The following is a 23031-nucleotide window of genomic DNA, read 5'->3' as shown; positions in this document are numbered from 1 at the left end:
TACATCACCTTCCCAAAAATTTTGGAAAATGATGTCAGCAGTGAAACAGGTCGGTAGTTATTGACAATTATTGAATCCACCTTTTATGATACAGATTCCACTCAGTTTAGGTAACCAAATGTCATGCAGAATATTAATCTCTCCTTAGAAGGAAGATTAAGGTTTAACAATCCATCGACGGGGGAATGAAATTGGCACAGTTCTTTGCAGAGGAATCACTTTGGCATTTGATTTAAGCAATTTAGCAAAAGCACAGAAAATTTACATCTCGATGGTCAGATGGGCATTTGAACCACTGTCTCACTGAGTGCAATTCCAGTGTCTTAATAGCTGGGCCATGGAAAATTTACATCTCGATGGTCAGATGGGCATTTGAACCACTGCCTCACTGAGTGCAATTCCAGTGTCTTAATAGCTGGGCCAGCTAACTTGGTCACTGATCTCTCCTTCCTAGTTATAAATTTGAGTGGCTTCATTACGAATACCACTAGCAACAGCCACTATATCATATGGCGGCACCCGTGCAAGATGATATGTAATATGTAACTGCAGTCATGTTTGCAAACACAAAAAAGATTAACAAGTGCTTCAGTAAGAACAAACAGATAAAAATAATCTTAACATTTGATAAGGATGCACAGGCAATCTTGTCCTACCAGTTCAGTTCATAGACTATTTAGTGTCTGATAAACTACAGCTGTCAGTCACAAATAATAAATACACAGTAATACGTACATGCTGTCTTTCAGTATGGACCAGTAGTTTTCAAACCTTTAGGGCCATTAGATCCTATGACCTGAATGTTAACACTTGTAGCTCCTTTCACACATGACATCTGACTGAAAATGTGGGATTAATAAACATTTCTTTCAAAAAAAAAAAAAAACATATTTACTTCTTCATTGACTATTGAGGACACATCTTAATCTAAGCACAAGTTTGAAAATTGTGACTTGCATCTCTTTTCATACATTCATTCTTGATCTATTGTACTGATGACTGCCAACGCTGAAACACCTACCATAAGTGGGATGTTACAAAAGATGTCAAACATTGTAGGGCTTTGTTACTCCTGCTTCAACGTGCTCCAAAACTCAAGTAATGACAAATAATTGAACTTGAATTTCATTGTGCAGCCTGAAGAAATAATAGTAAAGTGCTCTTGTTCTTCAGTGGTTTCCTGAAAGTTCTCTACTGAAAGGTTCTTTGATTGGTTGTGTTTATCAATTACTTCTGGAAACTATTTCAGAAAATAATCAAACAATGGAAAGTCCAAGTTGGAATATCAACAGCATTATGGAAGGAATAGACTGCTACTTACAATAAAGACGACACATTGAGTTGCAGACAGGCACAGCAAAAAGACTGTTACACATCAAGCTTTCATTCAAAGCCTTCTCCAGAAAGAAAAAAAACCACACACACACACACACACACACACACACACACACACACACACACACACAGAGAGAGAGAGAGAGAGAGAGAGAGAGAGAGAGAGAGACAAAAGCAAGAACACCTGCCTGCTATCTCCGGCCAGAGCAGCAGGAGACAGAGGTGCTTGCTTGTGTGAATGTGTGAGTTTTTCTCTCTGAGGAGGGCTTTAGCTGAAAGCTCAACGTGTAGCAGTTTTTTGGTTGTGCCTGTCTGCAACTCAATGTGTCATCTTTACAGTGACTAGCAATCTATGCTTTTGATAATATTCTTCAGAAAATAATCACTGAGTTCAGTTAAATGATCCACAAGCACAGTCATCAAGTCTTCACTCAACTGCAAGCCACTATCTTTTAAAACTGTGAGAAGAGCAAAGGAAGCATAATTTACATCTCTATCACTCAACTTTTTCTTCCACAATAGTAGCTTATTACTAAAAGTCTAAATTTTGTCTCACAGTTACAGAATATTGGTCTCATTACCTTGAAGGGATACATTCAGTGAATTGAGTTTTGCAAAGATGTCACAAATATATGTCAGCTTCCAATCAAAGACACTGTCTACGAACTTCTTAGAACTCAGTTTCTCTTGAACAAGATAAGTGTAAGATCCAATCTCAGAATTCAAACACACTTCTTCAGCAAAGAGAGGCTATTTAAAGGCCGGAGCTTGCAATTCGGCATAACAGCCAATCATACTATAATCTCCATCTGTACACATGCCTACAAAATTTGTCTGGATTATTTTTGTTTTCTTTCATAAAAGAGTGTAGTATTTAAAAGATGTCTGTTCCTTTTGTTCCAAGCATTATTATCAGGCAGAAAAGAAGAGCTTCATAGAATATGCTGCCATATACACATCGTACATAACAAGTTAGATGCACATCACTGGGGTCATCCGTAGCTTCATACAACTGAATAGTAAAATCACAACACCTCCGAGTTTTTCAACCAACCAATCATCAATGTTGTCAGCCATATTGAGTATTTAACAATTAATATTACTGCATGACAAAAGCATATTTGTCAGTTGCTTGGCAAATGACTCACCTAACATAAGAGATTCCACGTCCAGAGCAGCTGATAAAATAACATCTCCTCCCCTCTGTGCTGTGATGTGTCTTGCTCTTTACTACAAGGTAGGCAGCTTTGTAAGATATAAGAAGAGCCTTTGTAAGAATCTTAGCTTGTTTAGTGAAAGTGTTTTTTGTTCTGTCATCTTTTAACTTGTGGGAAAAGTATTCTCATGGTTTGTTTACCAAACATCCATGATTTGACTCAACAGATATTTCATTTTAGTAGGCAACATGCTTTCAGTAGCTAGAACTTTGAAACAAATGACACATTTTGGTTGTTCTTCATTTCCAACAGTAGTACATGCAAAACTGAAATTCAAGTCACTGTCATCAATCTTACTGAATTTTCATCTATTCGTGTTTTTAGAACTGCATGATACATTTGAAGTATCGCATTTTGTACTTACATTTATAAGCTGTTGTTGTTGTTGTGGTCTTCAGTCCTAAGACTGGTTTGATGCAGTTCTCCATGCTACCCTATCCAGAGCAAACTTCTTCATCTTCCAGTACTTCTGCAGCCTAAGTCCTTCTGAATCTGCTTAGTGTTTTCATCTCTTGGTCTCCCTCTACGATTTTTACCCTCCACACTGCCCTCCAATGCTAATTTTGTGATTCCTTGATGCCCCAGAACATGTCCTACCAACCGGTCCCTTCTTCTTGTCAAGTTGTGCCACAAATTCCTCTTCTCCCCAATTCTATTCAATACCTCCTCATTAGTTATGTGATCTACCCATCTAACCTTCAGCATTCTTCTGTAGCACCACATCTCTATAGCTTCTATTCTCTTCTGGTCTAAACTATTTATCGTCCATGTTTCACTTCCATACATGGCGACATTCCATACAAATACATTTAGAAACGACTTCCTGACACTTAAATCTATACCCGATGTTAACAAATTTCTCTTACTCAGAAACTGTTTCCTTGCCATTGCCAGTCTACATTTTATATCCTCTCTACTTCGACCGTCATCAGTTATTTTGCTCCCCAAATAGCAAAACTCCTTTACTACTTTAAGTGTCTCATTTCCTAATCTAATTCCCTCAGCATCACCCGACTTAATTCGACTACATTCCATTATCCTTGTTTTGATTTTGTTGATGTTCATCTGATATCCTTCTTTCAAGACACTGTCCATTCATTCAGTTCAACTGCTCTTCCAATTCCTTTGCTGTCTCTGCCAGAATTACAATATCATCGGCGAACCTCAAAGTTTTTATTTCTTCTCCATGGAGTTTAATACCTACTCCGAATTTTTCGTTTGTTTCCTTTACTGCTTGCTCAATATACAGATTGAATAACATCAGGGAGAGGCTACAAACCTGTCTCACTCCCTTCCCAACCACTGCTTCCCTTTCATGCCCCTCGACTCTTATAACTGCCATCTGGTTTCTGTACAAATTGTAAATAGCCTTTCGCTCCCTGTATTTTACCCCTGTCACCTTTAGAATTTGAAAGAGAGTATTCCAGTCAACATTGTCAAAAGCTTTCTCTAAGTCTACAAATGCTAGAAATGTAGGTTTGCCTTTCCTTAATCTTTCTTCTAAGATATGTCGTAAGGTCAGTATTGCCTCACGTGTTCCAATATTTCCACGGAATCCAAACTGATCTTCCCCGAGGTCGGCTTCTACCAGTTTTTCCATTCGTCTGTAAAGAATTCGTGTTAGTATTGTGCAGCTGTGACTTATTAAACTGATAGTTCGGTAATTTTCACATCTGTCAACACCTGCTTTCTTTGGGATTGGAATTATTATATTCTTCTTGAAGTCTGAGGGTGTTTCACCTGTCTCATACATCTTGCTCACCAGATGGTAGAGTTTTGTCAGGACTGGCTCTCCCAAGGCTGTCAGTAGTTCTAACGGAATGTTTCGACTCAGGTCTTTCACTGCTCTGTCAAACTCTTCACGCAGTATCGTATCTCCCATTTCATCTTCATCTACCTCCTCTTCCTTTTCCATAATATTATCCTCAAGTACATCGCCCTTGTATAGACCCTCTATATACTCCTTCCACCTTTCTGCTTTCCATTCTTTGCTTAGAACTGGGTTTCCATCTGAGCTCTTGATATTCATACAAGTGGTTCTCTTCTCTCCAAAGGTCTCTTTAATTTTCCTATACGCAGTTTCTATCTTACCCCTAGTGAGATAAGCCTCTATATCCTTACATTTGTCCTCTAGCCATCCCTGCTTAGCCATTTTGCACTTCCTGTCAAACTCATTTTTGAGACGTTTGTATTCCTTTTTGCCTGCTTCATTTACTGCATTTTTATATTTTCTCCTTTCATCAATTAAATTCAATATTTCTTCTGTTACCCAAGGATTTTTACTAGCCCTCGTCTTTTTACCTACTTGATCCTCTGCTGTCTTCACCATTTCATCCTTCAGAGCTACCCATCCTTCTTGTACTGGATTTCTTTCCCCCATTCCTGTCAATTGTTCCCTTATGCTCTCCCTGAAACTCTGTACAACCTCCGGTTCTTTCAGTTTATCCAGGTCCCATCTCCTTAAATTCCCACCTTCTTCCAGTTTCTTCAGTTTTAATCAACAGTTCATAACCAATAGATTGTGGTCAGAGTCCACATCTGCCCCTGTAAATGTCTTACAATTTAAAACCTGGTTCCTAAATCTCTGTCTTACCATTATATAATCTATCTGATACCTTCTAGTATATCCAGGATTCTTCCATGTATACAAGGTTCTTTCGTGATTCTTGAACCAAGTGTTGGCTATGATTAAGTTATGCTCTGTGCAAAATTCTACCAGACGGCTTCCTCTTTCATTTCTTACCCCCAATCCATATTCACCTACTATGTTTCCTTCTCTCTCTTTTCCTACTCTCGAATTCCAGTCACCCATGACTATTAAATTTTCGCCTCCCTTCACAACCTGAATAATTTCTTTTATCTCATCATACATTTCATCAATTTCTTCATCATTTGCAGAGCTAGTTGGCATATAATCTTGTACTACTGTAGTAGGCATGGGCTTCGTGTCTATCTTGGCCACAATAATGTGTTCACTATGCTGTTTGTAGTAGCTTACCCGCACTCCTTTTTTTTTATTCCTTATTAAACCTACTCCTGCATTACCCCTATTTGATTTTGTATTTATAACCCTGTATTCATCTGACCAAAAGTCTTGTTCCTCCTGCCACGAACTTCACTAATTCCCACTATACCTAACTTTAACTTCTCCATTTCCCTATTTAAATTTTTTAACCTACCTGCACAATTAAGGGATCTGACATTCCACGCTCCGATCCGTAGAATGCCAGTTTTCTTTCTCCTGATAACGAAGCCCTCCTGAGTAGTCCCCGCCCGGAGATCTGAATGGGGGACTATTTTACCTCCAGAATATTTTACCCAAGAGGACGCCATCATCATTTAACCATACAGTAAAGCTGCATGTCCTCAGGAAAAATTACGGCTGTAGTTTCCCCTTGCTTTCAGACGTTCGCAATACCAGCACAGCAAGGCCGTATTGGTTAGTGTTACAAAGCCAGATCAGTCATCATCCAGATTGTTGCCCCTGCAACTACTGAAAAGGCTGCTGCCCCTCTTCAGGAACCACACGTTTGTCTGGCCTCTCAACAGATACCCCTCCGTTGTGGTTGTACCTACTGTACGGCCATCTGTATCGCTGAGGCTCGCAAGCCTCCCCACCAACAGCAAGGTCCATGGTTCATTGGGGGGGACTTATAAGTTAAATTAAATTAATTTTAACACACCTACCAACTTTCGTTTATGTTGCACAACTCCTCCTTGGTGCTGTGATTTTTTTTTCCGTCAGTGTAGTTTCTACATATTTTTTCTGAGAATTTCCACCTTCTGCACTATTCAGCACGGCTAAACACTTTTTTATATTGACAAATCCCCTGAAGCTGTCTTGATATTTCTTAAGTTTTGCCTCCATTATCAAGTACCACATTAGAACAACCTCTCTTGGTGCCTACACATTTCCTGAAGGCAAACCAATTGCCATCTCACACAGCGTCAACTTTCTTTTCCATATTGTTCTTGTCAGTAACTTGGATGCAATCAGCCATTATGTTGAATGAATAATACTGCTCATATTTATCTCCTTTGTCATCTTCAGAGTGGATGACAGTTCTCTGAAATTCTGATGCTATGTCTCTTAGCTTAATAAATTCCATCTATCATCTAATAAGAACTGATGTTACGACAAAGAAATGGCTTTCTTTTTTTGATATATTTACATTTTTGAAACTTAATTTCTGGTTTCATAATTTAATTATTGGCTAATTTAGAGTGTTTCTGGATTGTTCTTTTATGCATTGCATCCAATGCTAAAGTAACTGCAACTGTGATTGTGGTTAGTGTGGTGAGTAAGAGTACGAGGGTGCATTCACACACACTTCTTATTTGAGCAGCTGGAAGTGCTATCAACTGGTTCTTGCAGGCAAATGGATGTTGATTACCTTTCAGAAACTAGTACAAATTGCTTTGAACTCTGGGAAATTCATTACTCCAGACATTTGGAAGGACTGCCACCTGTGTCAATAGTATTTTCAACAAACTGATGAGCACAAAGCATTCTGGATAGCAAAGCATTCTAGATAGCAAATTTCTATACCAGATTCTATGTTGTGGATGCATTGAATGCAAAATCTGACCCAAAATTACAGCTGTAATGTATTTTCGGCAAAACACTATCTTATAGTGCCCACCATTATTATTAAAAGTGGAGTACGGCCATGTTAACTTTGGCCTCACTGGTCCAACAGAATGAATGTACTGCGGAGTTCAAAGTGTGTATACTTTCCGGGTCATTTTTTATAAGATGGCAGTCATTACCTATAAATGAAGAAAATGTGACTAAGGTAGGCTAAACAATGAATCCTTGTACAAAAATCTAGACAGGTTTTCTATGGCTGCACTAAAACAAAAATGGTGGTTGCCAGAACAGTTCCTATGTAAAGGGCAAGACCAATATCCTTGTTGAGCCTTGTCCAATTTATTTTTGTGGGCTATCTCTAATATGCTCATTGTTGAGGAAATTAGTGTTTAACGCCCTTCTGACAATGAGCACAAGCTCCAATTAGGGAAGGATGAAGAAGGAAGCTGGCCATGCCCTTTCAAAGGACCCATCCCAGCATTTGCCTTAAACAATACCAGGAAATCATGGAAAACCTAAATCAGGATGGCCGGACGCAGGTTTGAACTGTCATCCACCCGAATGCGAGTCCAGTGTGCTAGGCACTGCGCTCATTTTCTCGGTGCTCACTGCTGATGAGATGTTACAACCTATTCAATCTTCCTTCCTTCATTCACTCACTCATCATCATTGAGAAAAGGAGTAAAGGTCATGCAACAAGTAACATGCAGTGAAGACCAAGAGAATAAGGGAATTATATGCAAATGTACATGGACACTCTGCAAATCACATTTAAATGCCTGCCAGAGAGTTCATCAAACCACCTTCACAATTCTCTATTAGTCCAGTCTCATATAGCGCACGGAAAGAAAGAACATCTATACCTTTCCGTGAGAGCTCTGATTTCCCTTATGTTATCCTGGTGATTGTTTCTCCCTATGTAGGTCAGTGTCAACAAAATATTTTTGCATTCAGAGGAAAAAGTTGGTGATTGGAGTTTCATGAGAAGATTCCTCCACAACGAAAAACGACTTTGTTTTAATGATGTCCACCGCAAATCCTGTATCATTTCAGTGACGCTGTCTCCCTTATTTCACGATAATACAAAACTTGCTGCCCTTTGTAGAACTTTTTCAATGTACTCCGTCAGTCCTACCTGGTAAGGCTCCCATAACACACAGCAGTATTCTAAAAGACTACGGCCAACTGTAGTGCAGGCAGTCTCTTTAGTAGATCTGTTGCATTTTTTAAGTGTCCTGCCAGTTAAATGCAGTCTTTGGTTAGCCTCCCCCACAACATTTTTTGTGTGTTCTTTCCAATTTAAGTTGTTCAAAATTGTAATTCCTAGGTATTTAGTTGAATTTATGGCCTTTAGATTTGACTTATTTATCGTGTAACTGAAGTTTAACGGATTCCTTTTAGCACTCATATGGATGACCTCACACTTTTCGTTATTTAGGATCAATTGCCAATTTTCACACCATACAGATATCTTTTCTACATTGTTTTGATCTTCTGATGACGTTATTAGTCGATAAACGACAGCATCATCTGCAAACAACCTAAGACGGCTGCTCAGATTGTCTCCCAAATCGTTTATACAGATAAGGTACAGCAAACGGCCTATAACATTACCTTGGGGAACACTAGAAATCGCTTCTGTTTTACTCGATGACCTTCCGTCAGTTACTACGAAATGTGACCTCTGACAGGAAATCACAAATCCAGTCACATAACTGACACGATATTCCATAAGCATGCAATTTCAGTACAAGCCACTTGTGTGGTACAGTGTCAAAAGCTTCCAGAAATATGGAATCCATTTGAAATCTCTTTTCAATATATATGTTCCAAAGTCCAGCTGCATATTGACATTAACAATATGGGCCTGTAATTTAGTGGCTTACTCCTCCTACTCCTAATGGAAAGAGAAGTTGGATTGGGAATATATTCAGAAAGAATGACAGACTGATAAAAACAGTTTCAGAAGGCTACATAAAAGGGAAAAGGAAGCGAGAAAGCAAGAGATTTCAAATACTAGATGACATAATGGACGGTACAACATACAGCAGCCTTAAGAAGGAAGCAATGGAGCACAGAAAATGGAGAGGCAAAGGACGTGCTAATATAGCAGAAAACTGATGATGACTCCTACTACCTTTCTTGAATACTGGTGTGACCTGTGCAACTTTTCAGTCATTGGGTACAGATCTTTCGTCAAGCGAACGGTTGTATATGATTGTTAAGTAAAGAGCTATTGCATCAGCACACACTGAAAGGAATCTAATTCGTGTACAGTCTTGACTAGAAGACTTGCTTTTATTAAGTGATTTAAGTTGCTTCAATATGCCAAGGTTATCTACTTCTACATTACTCATGTTGGCAGCTGTTCTTGATCCGAATTCTGGAATATTTACTTCGTCTTCTTTGGTGAAGGAAGTTTGGAAGGCTGTGTTAAGTAACACTGCTTTGGCAGCACTGTCTTCAATAGTATCTCCATTGCTATTGCGCGGAGAAGGCTTTGATTGTGTCTTGCCGCTAAGATACTTCACATACGACCAGAATCTCTTTGGATTTTCTGCCAGGTTTCAAGACAAAGTTTCACTGTTGAAACTATTATCAGCATCTAGCATTATAGTCTACGGTAAATTTCGAACTTCTGTAAAAGATCACCAATCTTGGAGACTTTGCGTCTGTTTACATTTGGCATGTTTTTTTAGTTGTTTCTGCTACAGTGTTCCGACCCGTTTTGTGTACCAGGGGGGATCAGCTCTGTCGTCTTAATTTATTTGATATAAATCTCTCAATTGCTGCTGATACTATTTCTTTGAATTCAAGCCACATCTGGTATAGACTTATATTGTTAATTTGGAAGGAGCGGAAATTGTCTCTCAGGAAGGCATCAAGTGAATTTTTATCTGCTTTTTTGAATAGGTATATTTTTTGTTAATTTTTGGAGGATTTAGGTGTTACAATATTCAATCTTGCTACGACAACCCTGTGTTCACTAATCCCTGTATCCATTTTGATGCTTGTTATTAACTCAGGATTATTTGTTGCTATGAGGTCAATTGTATTTTCACAACCATTTAGTAATCGGGTGAGCTCATTAACTAACTGCTCGAAATAATTTTCGGAGAATGTGTTTAGGACAATTTTGGATGATGTTTTATGCAGACATCTGGAATTAAACATATATTTTTGCCAAAATATCGAGAATAAATTAAAGTCACCACCAACTACAATTGTGTGAGTTGGGTAGGCCTACGTGTTTGAAATCAAACTCAAGTTTTCTTTGAATCTTTCAGCAATTGTATCTGAATTGGGAGGTCGGCAAAAGGATCCAATTATTATTTTATTCCACCTGCCAACAATGACCTCTGCCCATACTAACTCACAGGAACCATCTAGTTCAATTTTGCAACAAGATAAACTACTTCTAACACTGACAAATATGCCACCGCCAACAGTGTTTAGCCTATCCTTTCAAAACACTGTTAGATTCTTCGCAAAAATTTTGGCTGAGCTTATCTCTGGCTTTAGCCAGCTTTCAGTGCCTATAACAATTTGAGCATCAGTGCTTTCTATTAGCGCTTGGAGCTCTGGTACTTTCCCAACACAGGTATGACAAGTTACAACTGTTATACTGATGGTTCCTGTACCTACGTTCTTCCTGTGTTCGGCCTACACCCTTTGTGACTGAAGTGCTTCTTGTGTTTTTCTGAGACCCTCTAACCTAAAAAAACTGCCCAGTCTATGCCACACAGCCCGTGTAGCCACCTCCTGTGTATAGTGGACGTATGACCTGTTCAGCAGAACCCGAAACCCAACCACCCTTTGGAGCAAGTCAAGGAATCTGCAGCCTACACGGTTGCAGAACCATCTGAATCTCTGATTCAGACCCTCAACTTGGCTCTGTACCAGAGGTCCGCAATCAGTCCTATTGACTATGCTGTAAATGGTCAGCTCTGGTTTCATCTTGCAAGCAAGACTGGCAGCCTTTACCACTTCTGTTATCCGCTCGAAATCAGAGAGAATCTCTTCTGATCCAAAGTGACACACACCACTGGCACTGAGGTGAGGCACCACTTGCAGTTGGCTGCACCCTGTGCTCTTCAGGCATCCAGAAGGACCCACTGAATGTCTAGAATGACTCCACCCGGTATGTACATGGGCAGCCATGTCCCTAAGGAGCCCCACAACGCACTTAATGTTGGAGCTCCCAACTGTCAGGTTGAACAAGGTCACTGCTCACTTGAGAGAAGTGCTAACCACTGTGCCAACCTTGTATAGTGGCTCTGCACAGCTGCACGGACTACCCCAGCATGCCTCCATCTATGATGTTTGAGACTCGAAAAGGTCTCTGGAACAATACAGTTTCATTTGATTAAAAACAGTCAGTTCAGGTTTCAGGCAGCATCCATTTTGTTTGAAGCTGAGGTGCAGTTGGAGAGCCTCTAAAATGCTGTTTGAGTTTAAGGGGAATACCAAGTGGGTTGAGGCACGAATGGGAATTTCGAATGAGGTCAGAGGCACGCTAGGATAATCCATGCTGTTGTGCAAAGCCACTGTGCCAGGGAGGTTTAATGGTTAGCACATCTGCCTAGCGAGCAGGAGACACTGGTTCAAATCCTGACCTTGGAACAAATTTTCATTCATCACTTCAGTCTGCACAACTTGCATTAAGAAAGAGACTGCAGTACTATGAATTAAAATAAAATACATTCGCTTTCATGTCAAGAGTTATAAGCCACAGAATCTAGTGTAAACACTCTGTTCACAAAGGATTAGTATAACCACATTATCTGTTGTGTTTTTGAATGCATCACATTCTGGTTGCACTTAGTTCTTTATGTACTACTAAAAAGATATGTCTACTACATAATTTCTTTTGTCTTACTTAAGTTTTAGTTCTTGTCTTTGAATGTAACTAAACATATAACATGCAATATCTCAAAATACGCTTTGATTCTGTTTGTGCAGAAACCAAACTTTTCAGCCTCCAGCAGTTTAAATCGACATAGAATCTCATAAGCTTCAACATGAACAGCAATGAGATATTTGTGTGAACACCTAAGGTAGCTGCAGTAGTCAGTCTGTGTGCTGACACTGATGGTAATTCGCATTAAGCTGTATCCAATGTTACCAGCTAGGACAAAGAATATGTTGAAGTATGCTTCTGGGAATTATGTACCACAAAGGTGAGGTAGAGACCTGGTTTTAGCAATATGTGAAGAATGTACCATTAATTTTTGATAAAAATGTAAATATCCAGGTGCAAATGTGATAAAAACTCATGTTTTTTTTGTAATTTCTTTAGTTTCTGCATTTACACCAACAGGATATGAGTCTGCGAAAGTCCTGTACCTGAGCAATTGCACCATATGGCAAAGGAGTGGAAGTAGAATCATACCAAGCAGGGCCCAGGCCACCTGGAAGGTAGAAGCGATAACCACGTGGTGCTAGTAGCTCCCAGTTAGGTACCTGACTGTCATCTATTTCTGAAACATACAGATTGACAAAAATAAACATTGATGAACACTACCCGTGACATAAAGCTACCAATGCTACAAATTGTCAAATCTGCTACAACCCTGAACTGAAAACTATCAGAGAGAAATAACTTTTATTTCTTCCTGTGCAATCAAAAAAATTTGGTGTACATAAAACAGTGTAAATTTAAAAAAAGTTCAAAACTTAATACAGTTCAACACAGTCTACGCCACATCCGTGACAATACAATTGTGTCATATAAAATTGGATAAACTAATATTTTAACAAAATATTGTTTTGCATAATCCACCAACTTAAATGCTTAGCTTCTGTTAGAATGAGACATTGTGTTGCCTATGGGACTTCTCGATTCTTAGGTCGTCTTGTTTGATTGCCTGAGTTTCCTATTGCCTGGTGCCTTGCACACTGCTAGACATCTCTAGCTATTCTAGCTCCAGATGTGTCTTCTGTTTATTTAGGCCCATTTTCTCTGTCAAGTACATCTGTTGCACCACTTTTACGACTTTAGAGGGAACTGAAACAAATGAGGAGCTTTGGTGAAAATAACAGAAATCAGACAAAAGCTCAATAAAGCTGTGTTGAAATTTTTTTCACAATTGAGACAAATTTTAAGCCTTTTCAAATATATCCAAAGCTTGTCAAACAAGTACTTCAGCCTTGCTCTGCTTGGACAACTGCTGATAACTTTTAACTTGCTGAGGATGGGATCTTGCTTCATCACAATAAAATACAGAAACATCCACTGGCTTGTTGAGTTGGGATGAAAGGAGCATTAGTTCCAGTGTCATTGACAGTGAGATCATTAGAGACTGAGCACATGCTTGGATTGTTTCATGGATGGGGAAGGCTATCTGCCATGCCCTTTCAAAGGCACCATTCCACATCAATTTATGGGAAAACTCAATGAAGAATGGTCAGATGCAGATTTGAAGCATCGTCCTCCAGAATGTGTGTCCAGTGTTGTTGAGTTAGGCAACAATGCAATATGGACTTCATCATTCTCAGAACAGAACTAACAAGTGTAAGGTCGCATGAGGTGTCTGATCATCAATGAAAAATAATATTTTGTTGGATTTGTTATTCAATTATCCATGGTAGAAACATTTTAATGCATTCACAGACTGAGAGACCACCCTTACAACCACTATCAGAATGTACGAGGGCAGTTCAATAAGTAATGCAACACATTTTTTTTCTGAATCAGGGGTTGTTTTATTCAGCATTGAAATACACCAGGTTATTCCCCAATCTTTTAGCTACACAACACTATTTTTCAACGTAATCTCCATTCAATGCTACGGCCTTCGCCACCTTGAAATGAGGGCCTGTATGCCTGCACGGTACCATTCCACTGGTCGATGTCTGAGCCAACATCGTACTGCATCAATAACTTCTTCATCATCCACGTAGTGCCTCCCACGGATTGCGTCCTTCATTGGGCCAAACATATGGAAATCCGACTGTGCGAGATCGCGGCTGTAGGGTGCATGAGGAAGAACAGTCCACTGAAGTTTTGTGAGCTCCTCTCGGGTGCGAAGACTGTGTGAGGTCTTGCGTTGTCATGAAGAAGAAGAAGTTCGTTCAGATTTTTGTGCCTACGAACACGCTGAAGTCGTTTCTTCAATTTCTGAAGAGAAGCACAATACACTTCAGAGTTGATCGTTTGACCATGGGGAAGGACATCGAACAGAATAACCCCTTCAGCGTCCCAGGAGACTGTAACCATGACTTTACCGGCTGAGGGTATGGCTTTAAACTTTTTCTTGGTAGGGGAGTGGGTGTGGCGCCACTCCATTGATTGCCGTTTTGTTTCAGGTTCGAAGTGATGAACTCATGTTTCATCGCGTGTAACAATTTTTGACAAGAAATTGTCACCCTCAGCCACATGACGAGCAAGCAATTCCGCACAGATGGTTCTCCTTTGCTCTTTATGGTGTTCGGTTAGACAACGAGGGACCCAGCGGGAACAAACCTTTGAATATCCCAACTGGTGAACAATTGTGACAGCACTACCAACAGAGATGTCAAGTTGAGCACTGAGTTGTTTGATGGTGATCCGTCGATCATCTCGAAAGAGTGTGTTCGCACACTCCACCATTGCAGGAGTCACAGCTGTGCACGGCCGGCCCGCACGCGGGAGATCAGACAGTCTTGCTTGACCTTGCGGCGATGATGACACACGCTTTGCCCAACGACTCACCGTGCTTTTGTCCACTGCCAGATCACCGTAGACATTCTGCAAACGCCTATGAATATCTGAGATGCCCTGGTTTTCCATCAAAAGAAACTCGATCGCTGCCCGTTGTTTGCAACGCACATCCGTTACAGACGCCATTTTAACAGCTCCGTACAGCGCTGCCACCTGTCGGAAGTCAATGAAACTATACAAGACGAAGTGGGAATGTTTGAAAATATTCCACAAGAAATTTCCAGTTTTTTCAACCAAAATTGGCCGAGAAAAAAAATGTGTTGCATTACTTATTGAACTGCCCTCGTATAATCCCCCTCGTTCCTAGTATGCTGTTGGCTATTATCCCACTAATTCTCATATATGAAAAAACAATTATGGGAGGAACAGGCTTATCAGTGGCATTTGCTGTAATAAGTAAATTAGATTTTCTCTCTATCATTCTCAACATTGCATACAACTTTATTACCCTTATGTGAGATCTATTTTTGCCCTTAAAACTGCAAAAAATGGACTACCATCAGAATTGAAAATCTAACTGCATTATTTGCCGTTTTCAATTTTTTTTCCTTTCAAATTGGTTCCATTTCTGTACACCAGTGATGGACTTCTTGTTCAGCGACATATTTACAGGGCATTATCAAGTTGTGTGTCAGTCTTTCTTTCAGATCTGGATTTTTCCACAAATTATGTAAGCTATTTCTGTCTAGTCTTCCTCTAGCAAATGGGTTTTTGTCTTTTCATTTCACTTGTTTGACGTACACTGAGCACCAATATTTCTTTTGTTACTGGATGGTCCACTTTTTTAGCTGAGAAAAGCCAGTCTAGTGGAAGGGCATCAGTTGTCTGATTTGGGACTTTTGCTGCTTACTTTGTAACACAATACCACTCTTAGTACATCCAGCTCTTTGGCTGCAGCAACCATTAGGATGCCTACCAAGACAGCTTTTATAGCTTTTGTCATCCGTTCATGCCTGTAATTTCTCTTGGGCCTCATATCTGGTGCAAGATGCTCCAGAGACTGACATTGTGTCAAAGATTGGTAGCATATTCACATAAATAAAATTCCAAGAGGGAAATTTGCAATGTAATTGAAATTGGCCATTGATAAGTTTTGAACTCAATGTAAATATAAAACCATGGGGACCAGTCACCAATGCCTGACAGGGGTATCAAAAGGTGGAACATGATAGCAAATGATGTACCATTTTTATACCCTCCCCCCCTTAAAGCACTGACTTACTAACATTTTTGCCCCACAGTCAACCCTATGTTTACCATTTACATTTACGAACATCAATATAGTTTGTCTAACACATTTTTCTCAAAATCATGTAATTTTTTGATAGGAATTATTTATAAATCTTACTTTACTATTTTTGATGAGGAGTGAATATGATACTCTTTCAGAAGTTTTTGTTGGTGTGGAGGTATACTCAAAAACAGGCATGTGCAATGCCATTTGGCATTTCTCACAATCATACCATGTCACTGCCTCCTTGCTTTGCACACTACACAGTTTCTGAAGTGTGTTCTCTTGATGATATTTGGGGGCAGGAGAGAGGGAGGGGGGGGGGGGGGGGAGAGGCTAACAAAACATGCCCAATTTGCTGCTTGCAGTCTAACAGCAGAAATTCCAGATTGGGGCTGTCCACGTCTATGGTAGTCTCGTCGAGTGACCTGCTCTATTATGACATCAGCCACCTGAATTCTAAACCGATTGAAACAAGATTTTTTCCTTCCACTGTGCTCATTAGGACACATTAATTGAAAATCCCTATGTTCATAAGGCATATATTCTCATGACAGGGAAAGTTAACAACTGCTGGTCCTGTCTGTCAACTGAGTTCATTAAATTATCATGTTGTATAATTGCTTGCAGATTCTGGACTGGGGTTATGGTTTTCCTATCAGTTTTTCCTCTTGCTGTCATACTCACACGTGTATGGATAACGGATAGCATATTTACTTCTTTGTGCCTATGGCATCTGTGCGCTTTTCAGTGAGCCTTACAAACAATAACAGGGAAGTGTACCAGTTGTCAACAAACACTGTACGACCATTCCAAATACGGATGCATGAAGTCCATAACAACAGCTTCACTAATCAGGATTTCTTTATTGCTTGCCCCCCCCCCCCCACCCCCTCTGTATACATCTCAAATCCTAAACAGTAGCTACTACTTGTAGCAGAGCCTACCCCTAAATTTCATGAGGCTTTCATCAACTGTAATATCTTCTTCAGGATATTAAACACTTTGCAAATTTTGTTTGAGATGGTCAGTAACAGGTTGCAACTCGTTCAGACAGTTTGTAGGACCAGCATTCTCGTTATTATTAAAATGAAGGAACCTAGAATCATGTAAGAATCGTTGGATCAGCTGGAGAATGGGACACAACTTCTTGTTGGCTTTGAGCAATGACATCATATTTTGGTCAAAGGTATTAATTTGTTTATTTTCAAGCCATAGATACTAAATCAGTTATCTTCTGTGGTGAAGCATCATAATTGTAAATAGAAATAAATGAACATGTTGTTATGAGACAGATACTGAGTACGCTTTTTGTCACTTGTGGTAATTTAAATCATTTGTGGACATGTTTTGAATTATAAATTTTCCTGATAGTGAGTCGGTCCATTTGCTGTTTCCTCTGCAAGTAATTCATACCTTGTATTATGTAGGTCTGTTAAAGAATAGGATACTAGTACTAGCGAAAGCAAAAAAAGCGAAGTAGTAACACTGGCATCCTGTCAGCTAAAGTACAGGATACAAATTTTATGTCGGACGCTTTTTTTCGCCTGCATTAGTACTACTACCCTATACTCCAGTTGATACTAGTAATAGTGAAGGTGAAGAAAACCAATACACAAAAAAATTTTATGTATGTAGACTGAGGTACTCCATGCCAGTGTTATGTATGTCACTCTTTTTTGCTTTTGCTAGCACTAGTAGCCGATCCTTCAGTTGACCTGAGTAGGTCAACTGAGGAACAGGCTACTATGCTTTTCTAATGTGGAACAAATGATATACGTAACATTACATTCGAAATATGGATGTCCCGATATGTTTTCTCTGTACTGCGATTGTTTGTTTCTCAACACTCATCTATGCTTTTAAATCTTTGGAATGCATCATCTATGGTGACTTGTGACATTTGTCAAACCCGACGGGTTGCATACCGCTCTTCAGTATATCTGAATCTTCTACACACATAAAAAAAAAAAGTCTTGCATCACCTCAGTTCTGAGAGTTCCGGAACCGGTACAGAAAATTGGAATAGAGATCAACATAAACATCATTTCTGCCCTTTTTACTGCTCATGAAAAACACACATTGCATGTTGTACCACCATACAGCGAGACCTTCAGAGGTGGTGGTCCAGATTGCTGTACACACCGGTACTTCTAATACCCAGTAGCACGTCCTCTTGCATTGATGCATGCGTGTATTCATCATGGCGTACTATCCACAAGTTCATCAAGACACTATTGGTCCAGATTGTCCCACTCCTCAACGGCGATTCGGCTGGTTGGTGGGTCACATCGCCCATAAACAGCCTTTTTCAATCTATCCCAGGCACGTTCAATAAGGGTTCACGTCTGTCTTTTCTCAAACCTGTTAATTCAGCAGTCGTCAGAGAGCACCAGAAAATGGCGTTACTGTGCGTGTGCAGCCGTGATGACGTAGGAATCCTGTATGTTTGTACCTATATAGCATTACGAGATCTTTACATTACATCGTAAATGAAACAGAACATCAGAGGGCACCCCAACAGCATTGAAATTTCATAAACCAGACTAAAATGCATAATTCGGCTGAACGTACACATTCATATGTCCAGATTCACAAAGGAGTAGGACCCAACCTGATGTTAAGCTTTTCAGTGTGGTTTACGGGCTGCAAATTTTCTTGGAGTACCAGTCCTGTATTATCTCGTGTTTGGTTATTACGGCATAACGCCGTACGTACCAGTAGGTAAAAACGGGCACTTGTAATTCAGCAAACAGTTGACACTAGCCAATACTGTGGAATGAAACATTTTGTTTCAAGTAAATTGACTGCCTCTGCAGAAAAGATTAATAAAATCCAAATTTTTTTAGCAAATTGACAAAGATAAATTTAGCGTTCTGCAAGGCATTTTAATTCACTTGGTAGCTCTCGGCCACAGAAATCCATTTTGTTTTCATTTTACATGAGAGTTGTAAATAGACTGTTCTGCGCATGCGCAAATCTGGCAGAAGATTTTTCCACCTAGTGTCTGGCTGCCACCTGCTGATACAGCTAACAGCCGTACTTCCAAGCAGCCAAGAGCGGGAGCAGCTTCTGCTCATACGCGACTAAACTGCGCATGACTGATGGAACATGGTTCAAAATTGTTTTCTTTGAAAATGCCTCTGGAATAATAGTTAAAACTTGCACATTTTCACTGTAGGATGCACAATATTCAACAGCTGAATTCGTATTTGTGAAAAATTCCTGGCACGAGGTGCAAGAGTGCTTTGGTTCACTTTCTTCTGAAGATGGAATTTCTACTTTGAAGAGTGTGGTCAGTTTTACTGTGGTGTAATCATCCATGGCTTTAGTAATACCCCTGCACTTTCTTGATGCATGAAGCTTATGACTCGACTTCAATGACCACGGTTTCTCAATAGGACTAACATCTGCCTCTGAAGTTGAGTGATTCAGGGTATTTAATTCTTCGTCTATTGATGCAAAATCTGCATCAAGGGAGGCTGCACCTCGTTCAGATACTATTACTGTTGTTATTCTGTCAAAACATTTAGAACACAAAAGGTCATCACTGCAAACTATTTCACTTTGAAACAGAGTCTTCAAATGAGAACACTTATTCCCAACCTGAACAAAGTCTATTTTTTTGTTTTTCCGATATATCACTCTTTTATGGATACGCAAACAGTCAGCACACTTCACTCTCCTGTGACCCCGGTCAGAAGACATTTCAAATAGTCCTTTTCACAAAACATACCGAAAATGTGTCAACTGGCAAATTCATCACGAAAACACAGAACTCACTGGATGGTCTCAGATTTCTTAGAAGCCTCTGCAGTAAGCAAATTAGCAATGAACAACTGCACTACAGAAACCTGCAATGAACAACCACGACAAAGAAACTGACAAGAAACTACAACAAAGTGTACGAAATCTCTGCGAAAATGAAAGTGAAAAGAAATAACTGCAACACAGACAACAGAAATAAACATTGTAACAAAGAAATTAGTAAGAAAAAATTTCAGTGAAGACATACATTATCCTTTAAGATTTTTTTTTATAATAAAACCTGCCCAATGGTACTAATCAACAGAAAAAAAATCTAACATTTCTGGATTGGCCTTTTTGAAATTTTTTTTCTGTAAATTATAAAAAGAAATCAAAAGGCGACAGTAACAGAACTTCGACAGATATGTCCAAACGGAGGATACCATTGTAACCATAAAGCAATTATCTTTCAAATAAAAAAAAAAACTCTAACAAAATATCTGAAACTGTTACAGATATACAGCATTTCAAAATTTTTTACGAAATTCGCATCTTGAAAATGGGTGTTTGCAGTGTCATCTTTGAAGGCCTGTATCTTGGGGCAGGAATTTTTTTGAAGAAAGCAAAAAAATATGTCATTCTTTCTTACTCCTGAATTTTAACATATGCTAAGTTCAATAACATCCGAGACTATGAAGGTAACACCCTTGCCTGAAGCAATGTGGATTATGCCTTCTGAAGATACATATTCATTATTATCAATATTTCTCTTTCCACTAAAAGTACTGCAAGCATGCGTATAACATTAGGACCAAAAACAAACTCTACGAAGACTTTCAAATGTTCAAATATGTGTGAATTCCTAAGGGACCAAACTGCTGTCATCAGTCCCTAGACTTACACACTACTAACTTAAACTAACTTATGCTACGAACTACACACACACACCCATGCCCGAGGGAGGACTCAAACCTACGGCAGGAGTGGCCGCGCAGTTCGTGACATGACGCTTCACATCGTGCGGTCACTGCGTGGCGTAAGAAGACTTTGAGGTGGCTAAGATTAGCACACGAAGTTATCAGATGGGTACAACTATATTAAACAAACTACCAGGACACATTAAAAGTTGTGTAGACAACAAAGTTAACAGGAGAGGAATTTGTTGATTAAGTGAAGCGGTCAATACTGTTCCACCAACACACAACCAAATGTTCAACTAACCTATACCTAAATCTGCGCTGCAGATCACGCTGTCATCATAACCTACATACAATAAAATATAGATGCAAAAAATATTATTATTTTTATATTCACTTTTTTTTGCATGCATTTGATATCACATGCCAAATCACCACTAAATTACAGAAAGAAGACAACACTGGCAGGTTCAGTTGTCCCAATAGGGCCATGCCCAGTAATCTACTATGGTATTTCAACCAAACTTAAAACTGATAGTAGCTTTATTTATTATTTAAATGAATTATGTACACCTTATGCATCTTTCTTTCCACATAGTCCCCTTAAATGAGAAAAATACAAACAACAGTACTTGCATATTACTACAGAAATTGCTGAATCTGCAGTGCCATCTTGGCGGGAAATGTAAGCCTAGCCAGCTGAAGTGGCCGTGCGGTTAAAGGCGCTGCAATCTGGAACCGCAAGACCGCTACGGTCGCAGGTTCGAATCCTGCCTCGGGGATGGATGTTTGTGATGTCCTTAGGTTAGTTAGGTTTAACTAGTTCTAAGTTTTAGGGGACTAATGACCTCAGCAGTTGAGACCCATAGTGCTCAGAGCCATTTGAACATGTAAGCCTACATAAAAGACTATTGAGAAGAGTTTCACTTCTAAGCACTTCTAAATTTTTCGGGGTTTGTGTTCGACAAACGTACATAACATGCATTAAAATACAAATCGAAAACTTGTTCAAATTTATTAAGTTTTCTCAGTTTACGTTACAGTTTTAGTTTCTATGACGAACAGTCGGTATATGCACGGCAAAGTGCGTTTGAATACAAAACAAACAAAAACAATGGTCAGCCTATCACAACAACTTTTACCTGGTAACCATATTCGTTGCTTTCACGAGTTCACAGCCAAATAATCATCTTCTAACCCAACAAGGACATCGTGCTACGTTGCAAATCAGTCTCTCACCATAGTCCAGGTATTGGGGAAGTACATTATCGCACACTAACGCGGAGTGCTCAATATTTCTTTTTATTTTTTACAACTCACGTATATTAGCCTACTATGTACAAACAATTGTTTACATTACACAGCAACTAAAATATAAAAAATATGCAGTTCATAGTTACTTACTGTCACAAAAACATAAGTTTGAAAACAGAATACTTTTATTGCGTAAAAAAACATTAGCGATGTATTACCTTCTGCTGATCTACGGGGTTTAATTACTTTATATGCGTCCGACGTATCCGAATTGCTCCGACTTGAATAGTGAGTAACAGACGTACAATTCAACCTTTTTAAACCATTCCGACCCAAAAACAACCTCACCGATTGCTGCATCTGGAAACCAAACTTACTGCTTTAACTTGTCATAATACTTAATCAAAATAACAGTTCTTTTGTTATTTCTAACAAAAGCGCATCGAAACAAACATGAAAAAAATTTCCGAACAAAATCCAAATATCCTCAACGCAGCACGATAAACATATCTTTGTTCTATCATCCTTGGTCATCGTGAAAGACCATGGTCCACAGTAAGGCCCGTCCACACGCAACGATCTGTCTGCGCAAATGTCTGCGCACAACACATCTGCGCAGACAGATCGTTGCGTGTGAACAGAAGATTTGCACCAACCTGAGGGGTGTGCAAACCTGGAAGTTGGAGTTGGAGGTTTGAGCGAAACCTCTCAAATCTGTGGGTTCAGACTACATCTGCGCAGACAAGTTGGAGCGTGTGGACAGGAGATCGCCGCAAATCTGGCGCGAAACAGCTGTTTGCTCAGTCTAGTGTTTTTATTTGTGCGCACAGGGCAGTGAAATGGCTGATACTGGTCAGTGTTCTCGAGAGTTTGATAGTGAATTCATTGAAATATATAGAAACCACCCATGCTTGTGGAAGATTAAAAGTAAAGAATATAGTGACCGCGACAGAAAGACAGCACCATACAGTGCTGTAATTGAAAAATTGCGGGCAGTTGACGCCTCGGCAAACAGAGAAACAGTAATAAAAAAAAAT

The 23031-nt window shown here is 39.5% G+C and overlaps 1 protein-coding gene across 1 annotated transcript in view; it reads right to left on the bottom strand.

The window, feature by feature from the left end:
- LOC124622068 (cobalamin trafficking protein CblD) overlaps positions 1-22476 on the bottom strand; it is a 51753-nt gene extending 29277 nt beyond the window's left edge. Inside the window, exons 1-2 of the mRNA XM_047147641.1 lie at positions 22213-22476; positions 12490-12623 (exon numbers count right to left, since the gene is read on the bottom strand). Coding sequence (XP_047003597.1) covers positions 12490-12623; positions 22213-22354 — 276 coding nt within the window. The 5' untranslated portion in view covers positions 22355-22476. The remainder of the gene's footprint in view (positions 1-12489; positions 12624-22212) is intronic.
- Between the last annotated feature and the right edge of the window lie 555 nt (positions 22477-23031).

Source organism: Schistocerca americana, chromosome 7 (assembly GCF_021461395.2).
Source record: "Schistocerca americana isolate TAMUIC-IGC-003095 chromosome 7, iqSchAmer2.1, whole genome shotgun sequence".
NCBI classification, from domain to species: Eukaryota; Metazoa; Arthropoda; class Insecta; order Orthoptera; family Acrididae; genus Schistocerca; species Schistocerca americana.
This window is presented reverse-complemented; position numbering and strand designations above follow the sequence as displayed.